At 44.6% G+C, this 10,166-nt stretch overlaps 1 protein-coding gene across 17 annotated transcripts in view; it reads right to left on the reverse strand.

The window, feature by feature from the left end:
* Nucleotides 1-8,673, reverse strand: part of LOC144375138 (transport and Golgi organization protein 1 homolog) — a 111,157-nt gene extending 102,484 nt beyond the window's left edge. For 7 of the 17 annotated variants that reach the window (XM_078038716.1, XM_078038712.1, XM_078038709.1 and 4 more), the window contains exons 1-3: nucleotides 8,297-8,436; nucleotides 4,953-5,167; nucleotides 3,150-3,199 (exon numbers count right to left, since the gene is read on the reverse strand). In XM_078038716.1, the coding sequence (XP_077894842.1) occupies nucleotides 3,150-3,199; nucleotides 4,953-5,119 (217 nt within the window). In that variant the 5' untranslated portion in view covers nucleotides 5,120-5,167; nucleotides 8,297-8,436. Of the gene's footprint in view, nucleotides 1-3,149; nucleotides 3,200-4,952; nucleotides 5,168-6,198; nucleotides 6,320-6,468; nucleotides 6,597-6,773; nucleotides 6,803-6,953; nucleotides 7,085-7,179; nucleotides 7,245-7,567; nucleotides 7,639-7,757; nucleotides 7,896-7,946; nucleotides 8,027-8,296; nucleotides 8,437-8,544 lie in introns of those variants that run through there. The other 10 variants (XM_078038700.1, XM_078038701.1, XM_078038699.1 and 7 more) reach the window with 10 other exon arrangements.
* Nucleotides 8,674-10,166: the final 1,493 nt, after the last annotated feature.

Genomic DNA, 10,166 nt, shown 5'->3' on the forward strand with positions numbered 1-10,166 from the left:
CTTTTGCTGTTTACACAAGTGCTGACTCTTAAGTGGAAAAGGAAGCACATCTTTGATAAATAGAACATAAATGTCAACACATTACTAAACAACTCTCATCCATAACTTTCTGTAAAACAAAGGGATGTTCATAATAATTTCCCTTCATGCTCACTGGTGAATTGATTTTTATACCATAATCTAAAATATAGAATGTAAAAAGTATAAAAGTAAACCAAAAAACATATATTATTTCCCTGTGTTTAAAATGCATTGGCCCACAGGCCTTCAATACTTAAAACCTAAAATACCATCAAATCATTAGAAATTAAATCTTTATCAACCTTTTTTACTAAAAGAAAAAGAAGTATTCCTATTGACATATAATCAAACACTTTTAAAGTCATGCATTTAATTTGACAATGATATCTTCCAAAGGCCGTCCTGGATGTGTATATTAGACCTAATTATGTAACTAAAGAATAACTTATTAATTAAAACAAAAGATGGGATTTAAGACAAATCTCCCTAGTACAAGTAATTCTGGTTTTCCTATATCTCATTCAACATTTTCCTGAATGTACCCAGATACACTTAACATTTCTTCCCTGAGGGATAATTAACTGCCACATACTTTGACAAGTTTACACACACACACACACACACACACACACACACACACACACACACCCCTTACCAAAAGCCATAATTAAATAATTGCACCTGGAAGTAGCAAGCATAAGGTTTCAAAGGTCTCATGCAATATTAAAACACAAATTCTAAATATACTTATGATTGTGGAATCCCATTTTTAATTACAACATAAATTAACAAATCTAAATAATACAATTACCATAAAGCTAAAATTCTCATTTATGCAGCTATGAGTTAAAAGAAATATAATACCACAATCTATTGCATTTTCTGGCATGAAAGCAAAAACACAATACAAATGTAGGCTTTTCTATCAAAATTACAAGAACTAACCTTCTACCCAGAAAAATCCAAAGACACACAAAAGCATCTGCATTATTTTACATATGAGGTGTATGAAAAAAAGTCTCTCCCCAAAGTAGTAAGAAACAACTTCTAATTTCCTAAGAAACTTGTATTTTACATTTGTTTTTTTTTCCTGAATCACTTACACAGCCACAAAGAAACTCAGATATTAAAGAACTAGAGAAGTTAAAAGATGTCCTTTTCAATAGCCAACAGTCACCAAAGACTGTGACAAAAGAAAATAGATATAAGTATTCCATGTTACTGTGCACAAGCAAGCCCAAAGTTTTACTGCTTCACTAGTTAAATCACTAATGTTAAGCATTATTTCATGAACCTAAATGAAATCTGGTATATAAAGAGAAAAAAAATATGTGATAAGTGAAAGTTACTTTCTATTTCACAGAAATATTATTATTATTTTAGATTATTTTACTTCATCTAAAATAATCCTGTGACCTTGTGGAAACAGTCCTGGGTTAAACACTTAAAGTACATTCCTTTACCAAATGTACCAGTACATTACGGCTCTGAAAGTATTCAATATGTCTACTATGTTCTCTAGATGTAAATTCATACACTGGTTTAAGCCATTTACAGAAAATCAACAGAAATTATGAGAATATATTCTGAAAGTTAAGTGATTCTTCCACAGAGCAAATTTAACTTGACCTCCTAAATGGTACAGATTTGACACACCATTTAGAAGGCTAAAAGAAATACTGATTTACTTCTTCTCTAAAGCAATACTGTTCAACAAAATTATAATACAAGTTACACACGTAATTTTGGATTTTCTAATAACTATGCTAAAATGATAAAAATACAATTTTTAAAACACTTACTAAACATGCCAAATATTATTTCAAGATGTAATAAATATCTTTAAAATAAGATATTTATTACAAAATTAAGTTTTCAAAATCCAGTATGCATTTCACACTTACAGCATATCACATTTTCAACTAACCACAACAACCTGGTCCATAGTCAGAATGTGGCTAGTGGCTACACTATTGAGCAGTATACTTTTTAAGTAATATTTTGAGATCTGACATACCACTCTGTTTATAATTAGTTCACATTCCTGTCTCCTTTTTAAACTGAAATGACTGTGACTACAAATATAAGCAAAACTGTTAATTCACTGGATAAATCAGGATCAGATCCCCCTTATCTGGGAATCTGGTTAACACACATAATAGGTAGCAAATGGATTTTTCTTTATTATGTCTCAAGTAGACTTCAGAGATGGTGCTGATCAACATGAGCAAACACAATTTGTAGCAAAAACACAGGTTAAACACCAAAATATTTTTATATCAAATCATAACACTGCCTTAATTCTAGCATCCCTTCCCGTCTCATTCTTGAGCACATACTTCTATGCAATTTATTTATAATATTGCTCTCTAAATTTGATAAATTTTGTCAACCATACAGTCATCATTCAAAAATAAACAGAACATTATATAAGACACAAATGAAAAAAAGTCAACCAGCTACTTTTAATACAATTTGTCAACCAATCTTAAATTCTGAGTTTCACTGAGTTTGATTCTTCTCACAATTCCAATTAATTTACTGCTAAGAATTTTCCCAAGTCATTAGGATATTTGTTTAAAATGTAAATAATTCCAACAATGTGTTTTCTAGAAAATAACAACTACAACCATAGCTTAGCACATAAAATTTGTCCTTTAGGCAAGTTACTGAATAAATCAAACAAAAACAACTATACTCCTGTTTAATGCTTTTACATTTTGTAACACCATATTCAACAATTTATAAATTTGGAAAATCAGTTCAGATTGCACACAAGCACTAACTTTAAAACTTAAAATCTTACAGGTTTCTACAAAATACTTGTGAATAAATGTATTCCACAGAAAAACAACAAAAAAATCAACACCAGTCAAACAATTCTCAGCAAGAAGCACAAGATCAGTATATTCATAAGTACAGAATATATGATACATGCTAAAGAGTATTTTTCCCCTAATTTAATTTAATTCACCTAGGCAATTTTTGTTTAAAGCACTTGCAAAGCTTTAAGGAAGCAAACATAGCTAGCTAGCCTCTTCTGCTGCAAATACATACAAGGATAATACATTCATCTCCTGATATCGTTCCACAATTTAGAAATCAAAATAACAAAATTTGTTTCTTACCTGCAGTTAGGAGAGGGTTAAGGGTTATTTCAGCTAGTTCCTTCTGAATTCTATTAGTGAAATGGGAACAGACAAAAAGGATTTCAGACAGTCTACAGAATAACCAGAAAATCAGAATGCCCTCTACCATCATGCAGGTAACTGCAAGGCTGGTTTTGCCTTCAGTAATCCTAACATGGCTGCTTCCTCTTTGTTCTCAGAGGCATAACCCAAACTTCTTAACAGAAAATTGCAGCTTTTTTCTCACTTGCTACTGTAAATAGGTAAGTCATTTACACCTGATTTGAGAAAGTCCTCCACTACTACTCAACAAAAGGATATAAAATCTATTTTAAAACTCTTTTTACCAAAGAAATTCTCTTTTCAAGCTTATATGCAAATGAGACAAAACGGAAGGAGGAAAAGCACTAGAATATTTTTGACAATGACTTCAATCCACTTTTACTGTGGTAAAAATTAGAAAGCTATTGCAAGAGCACATTAATAGTTTTGTCAATATTTTATCTGTTTAAAAAAAGTTTAAAATTTACAAATACCTTTACCAATGAAAAACTTCCAAGGACCATTTTAGCAATCTTACTTAACCATTTATTTTCTCTGATCTTAGGTACAGCACGTAAATTTAAATTTCATACTCTTGGAGGAAAGAGGGCCTTAAGGTAAGGGGAAAAAGAGCATTTCTCTGATTTTCTTGAAATTTAAAATGTTTTGAAAAGTTGTTTAATGTTCTCTCCACAAGATTACAACACACTGAGAAGAATTTTAAATTATTTCAAAGACTGCTGCTATTCAATATAATATTCTCAAGTTCATTAGTGTTTGATTAATGGTGCAATGACTGTGAAAATGTATAGAAAAATAAGAACATGAATCACCATAAAATTCAATAATTGATCAGTTTTTATATTTCCTTTTTCTTTTAGTTGTGATCAATGAAAAACCACAAAACATCAACATTAGGTAATGCTATAGGTACACTTTATGTTTGATACAAGAGTTCTACTCAATACAACCACTATCACTGATGGAGTCCCATTGATGGATTTTTTTTTTACCATCATAAAAAATAAAAGTCAGCAGGAAACAAATAATCTTTCACTTATAACCAACAAAATGTTTTTTTCCTGCTAATGATTTTCACTACTATGTCAAGAACATCCAGGAGTTTTAAAGATGTGCAAAGTTTTAACAGCAAAGTGACACTTGAGATTGTTAATGGCTACTTTTCCATTTTATTTGTTCTCACAAGAACAAAGAGGGATAACTATAACTACAAAAAAATTATACCTATTATGCAGGATTTAAAGACTTGTTTGTAAAACTAAGCAAATTTAAAATCTGCTTTCAAAAAAAGCCAAGGCCTGACATTCAACATTTTTTAGCAAATATAAACTTTTTTGATCATTTCCTTTCATGAAAAGTGACATATTTCCTTTTATGAAGTTGCCACCACAGATGCCTGGACTGACACCCACGTGGACACGAGCTAATTTCACTCAAGAGTATAACTCACAAAAGGAAACATCCCCAATGTACCATCTAACTCAGTTTCACAAATTTTCCTTGCCAACTCCTTAAACTCTCAGGATGAGAATTCAGTCTCTAGGACTCTTGCTGAAATTACCAAAGTACAGAATAAGTTTGCTTAGAAGCATAATTTTAGTGAGGACGTTTTCATGCTCCCTAAAGGATGACAATTCATTCAGGTACAAATAAAATTGTTCATGAAGTATTTCTGGAGTATTGTTCTTGATGTAAAAATAAAAGCATCCAATTGCTTGAAAGACAACCTGACAATGTTACCTTTTAGCACTAGTGGATAACTTAGCAGTGGTTTTGCTAGAGAGTTTGGTGCTCTTCTTCCACTGGGTGGCAGAAGGTTCTTTCTTCATGATCTTCAGGCTCTGGAGCAGCAGGGTCTTGCTGGTCGGAATCTGAACTGCCACTGCTGGTGCTGGGGCTGTCATCATCGGACATTTGCTTATCACTGGCCATTTGATGAATTATCACTTGGAAAACTTTTTTAAAGAGGAAAGAGAAGAGGGAAGAAATGTTAATCTAAGAAATCAATCAACAGCTCTTCCTTATCTTAATATCATTCTCAGATTGTATCTCTATAAAAAGGCTTCAAAAGTGTTCACATTTATTGTATGAAAATGTTACTGGGGATAGGATGAATCTTACAATGCCAGCTCTCACGGATTGTCCGAAATCACCCACTCACATTTTTTTTTCCATTCCTTGGATAATCTATGAATTGTCTACTTTCTCAGAAGGCATGAAAAAGATTTGCCGGGGAACTTAAGGCAAGGAGTATTAACAACATAACTGTAAATAACAGACTGTTATGAAAAATGTTAAAAAGTCATTACACGTCTAGATATTCACAGACTGACATGGGTCAGAGCTACCAAATTCCCTTTCCCAGAGGAAAACATTCCCTGTTAACCACTCATATGCTTATTTAAGGTGAACATTCCTCTTCTATGCACGTAAAACCTTTAAACACAACACTGGGAAATTTAAAACTCAACTAACAATCTTCCCTAGCCTTTTCCACAGCCAGCAGTGAAGATTCATCCAGCCGCCACCATGGGAAAAGCAGAATCCAACTGCACTTTCTCAAAGCTCCCCACGTCACCAAGGTTCCTTGCTCAATATTTACATCACAGGGAACATTTTATCCAAAATTAATGAAAAGAAGGGTAAAAGCCCAAGGAAAAATAACAAAGCCCCAAGAACTGCAACAAATGTCAGCGCCCTCCTAGGCGAGCCGCAGCTGCTGATGCCAGTGTCCACGCAGCTCCGCGGCCCTTTGTGGGAAAGGCCGCCCACGGACAGTTCCCCGCCCCAGCCGCCAAGTAATAGGAGCAGCCAAAAGGCCCCGCAGCTCGGGGACACCGGCGTGGACGCCTGGCGTGAACCTAGCTGTCGCCCCCCTAACTGCCCACGCCCCAGGACCCCAGCCCTGCCGTCCTACCTTGCCGCCTGAGGGAAGCTGCCGCGGCCCCTACTGCCCCCCACGTGGACCCCAGCCCCACCGCCTTACCTGCAGTGGGAATGAAGCTGCCTCTGCCACCGCCTCGGCTGAAGCCCACGCGGACACCATCCCTACTGCCCTAGGCTGGAATGAAGCTGCCGCCGCCGCTACCACAACACTAGCTGCCCCCAAAGCCGACCAAGGCGGCGGCGGCGGCGGCAGGACCGAGAAGGAGGCGGCGGCGGCGGCAAGGCGAGGCCGCTGAAGTCGCCCCTCGCCCCCCTGGCTGCCACCCCCATGCTGACCCCCACGCCAACCCCCACCCTCCCTCTTCCTTACCCCGCGGCAAGAAAGAAGCAGCTGCCACAGCGAGGCGGCGGCAGGACCGCGACCGAGGCGGCGGCGACAGGACCGAGGCAGCGGCGGCAGGACCGAGGCGGGGGCGACAGGACCGAGGCGGGGGCGACAGGACCGAGGCGGCGGCGGCAGGACCGAGGCGGGGGCGACAGGACCGAGGAGGCGGCGGCAGGAACGCGAGGCCGCTGATGTCGCCCCCCGCTCCCCTGGCTGCCACCCCCACGCTGACCCCCACGCCGACCCCTACGCTGACCCCCATACCGACCCCGACCCTCCCTCTTCCTTACCTCGCGGCAAGGAAGCAGCCGCCTGTGGCGGCAGGACCCAGAACGAGGCGGCGGCAGGACCGAGGCAGCGGCGGCAGGAACGCGAGGCCGCTGAAGTCGCCCCCCGCCCCCCTGGCTGCCAGCCCCACGCTGACCCCCACGCTGATCCCCACGCCGACCCCGACCCTCCCTCTTCCTTACCTCGCGGCAAGGAAGCAGCTGCCACAGCGAGGCGGCGGCAGGACCCAGAACGAGGCGGCGGCGGCAGGACCGAGGCAGCGGCGGCAGGAACGCGAGGCCGCTGAAGTCGCCCCCCGCCCCCCTGGCTGCCACCCCCACGCCGACCCCCACGCCGACCCCCACGCCGACCCCCACGCCGACCCCCACGCCGACCCCCACGCCGACCCCTACCCTCCCTCTTCCTTACCTCGCGGCAAGGAAGCAGCCACCACAGCGAGGCGGCGGCAGGACCCAGAACGAGGCGGCGGCGGCAGGACCGAGGCAGCGGCGGCAGGAACGCGAGGCCGCTGAAGTCGCCCCCCGCCCCCCTGGCTGCCCCCCGCCCCCCTGGCTGCCAGCCCCACGCCGACCCCCACGCTGACCCCGACCCTCCCTCTTCCTTACCTCGCGGCAAGGAAGCAGCCTCCACAGCGAGGCGGCGGCGGCAGGACCGAGGCAGTGGCGGCAGGAACGCGAGGCCGCTGAAGTCGCCCCCCACCCCCCTGGCTGCCACCCCCACGCCGACCCCCACGCCGACCCCCACGCTGACCCCCACACCGACCCCCACACCGACCCCGACCCTCCCTCTTCCTTACCTCACGGCAAGGAAGCAGCCGCCACAGCGAGGCGGCGGCAGGACCCAGAACGAGGCGGCGGCGGCAGGACCGAGGCAGCGGCGGCAGGAACGCGAGGCCGCTGAAGTCGCCCCCCGCCCCCCTGGCTGCCAGCCCCACGCCGACCCCCACGCTGACCCCTACGCTGACCCCGACCCTCCCTCTTCCTTACCTCGCTGCAAGGAAGCAGCTGCCACAGCGAGGCGGCGGCAGGACCGAGGCGGCGGCGGCAGGACCGAGGCAGCGGCGGCAGGAACGCGAGGCCGCTGAAGTCGCCCCCCGCCCCCCTGGCTGCCACACCCACGCTGACCCTCACGCCGACGCTGACCCCCACGCCGACCCCACCCTCCCTCTTCCTTACCTCGCAGCAAGAAGGAAGCAGCCGCCACAGCGAGGCGGCGGCAAGACCCAGACCGAGGCGGCGGCGGCGGCAGGACCCAGGCAGTGGCGGCAGGAACGCGAGGCAGCTGAAGTCGCCCCCCGCCCCCCTGGCTGCCACCCCCACGCCGACCCCCACGACGACCCCGACCCTCCCTCTTCCTTACCCCGCGGCAAGAAAGAAGCAGCTGCCACAGCGAGGCGGCGGCAGGACCCAGAACGAGGCGGCGGTGGCAGGAACGAGGCGGCGGCAGCAAGGCGAGGCCGCTGAAGTCGCCCCCCGCCCCCCTGGCTGCCACCCCCACGCCGACCCCCACCCTCCCTCTTCCTTACCTCGCAGCAAGAAGGAAGCAGCCGCCACAGCGAGGCGGCGGCGGCAAGACCGAGGCGGCGGCGGCAGGACCGAAGCAGCGGCGACAGGACCGAGGCGGCGGCGGCAGGACCGAGGCAGCGGCGGCAGGAACTCGAGGCCGCTGAAGTCGCCCCCCGCCCCCCTGGCTGCCACACCCACGCTGACCCCCACGCTGACCCCCACGCCGACGCTGACCCCCACGCCGACCCCGACCCTCCCTCTTCCTTACCTCGTGGCAAGAAGGAAGCAGCCGCCACAGCGAGTCGGCGGCCAGACCGAGAACGAGGCGGCGGCGGCGGCAGGACCGAGAACTTACCTCGCTGTGGGAAGGAAGATTCTTCTGCCGCAGTCCTGGCTGACCACCAAGCAGACTCCAGGCTCCTCCCCCGCCCCTTACCTCAGGGCGGGAACGAAACTGCCGCCGCCTGGCGCCGCGGGGGCCCCCCTGCCTCTGGCTGCCCTCCACGCGGACCCCAGCCTTGCTACCTTACCATTCCGCTTCAAGCAGGCTGCCTCCGCTGCCCAGGCTGCCCCTCACGCGGACCTCAGCCTTCCTCCTTACCTTGCCACATGAACTATGCTGCCGCTGCCACAGTCGCCTTCGCCGTCGCTGCTCCAGCTGCCCTCTACACGTACCCCAGCCCTGCTTCCTTACCTCACCGGGTGAGTAGTTTTGCTTGTTTGTGTATGAGTACCCCACAATAGACTTTTGTTATTTAAGAGGGCTACAGGAAATCTTTGCCTGTTCTTATATTTAGGAATACAGTGACAAGGAAAGTGTGAGTTTCTGCTTGGGTGCACTCATAGCTATGTGAATTGAGTGCTTAACCCACCACATTCATTCACTGACTGCAGAACCATGTCCTGTGCACATGACAGAAAGTATGTGCAATATGTATATCAGCAAAGCTAAAACCATCACCCATCACAGACTACCCCAACTTCTGAGAAAGTGTGGGAATCAGTGATCTTTATATCATAAATCTCCCTATCATATGTAACATAGAAATATATATGTGATATAATTAATTCTAACATATGCCTTTTATCATCTCTAAAATAAAAATGTACCATCCAATAAATGATGTTTTCAATCACTCTTAGACAGGCAGCAATTGTGATGCAATTACATTGCTTGGGACTGCATGCACTTGTCCATTGCTCTTTATATTGTGATGTACAATAAAAATCCAAGAACAAATAAGTTTAAGAAAATTATTTCAATAAACATAAAATAAAAATTCTAAGTAACAAAAAATATTACTACATTTTAATTGGTAATGATTTTTCATTTATAATGGCAAATAAAATGTTGCATCTTTGAATTAACTCTTTAACTTGATATTATAATTTACGCCATTGTTTAGCTGACAACAATTTTTCTTCGAGGCAAAATAATTATTATATTATAATCAAACTTTCAATTTCATGTCATGGCAAAAGCACATATTAATTTTTAAGACTAGTCATTTATCAATTTGTTGACTATGTTAAAGAACTCAGAATTATTGATATAGTTAAATGCATTTATCTATTAACTAGGCAGTAGACATTACAAAATGTTTATACTAGATCTGGAAAGATTATTATAGCTAATAGTTCTTAAGCACTTACCATATGTCAAGCACTATTCTCAGTTCTGTACATGTCCTAGGACTTAATCCTTTTGCAGCACTATAGGGTAAATATTATAACTATCCCCATTCATTTTATATATTAAGAAACCGAGGCATGAGAGGCCAAAAAATTGTCCAAAAGATACATAATAAGTGTGGAGACAGGATGTACGTTAAGATTGTCTGACTGCAGAAACTCTGATCCACTTAGACACTATAGTCACGAATGTTTGTC

This window comes from Ictidomys tridecemlineatus, chromosome 2, assembly GCF_052094955.1.
Source record: "Ictidomys tridecemlineatus isolate mIctTri1 chromosome 2, mIctTri1.hap1, whole genome shotgun sequence".
In the NCBI taxonomy this organism is placed as follows: domain Eukaryota; kingdom Metazoa; phylum Chordata; class Mammalia; order Rodentia; family Sciuridae; genus Ictidomys; species Ictidomys tridecemlineatus.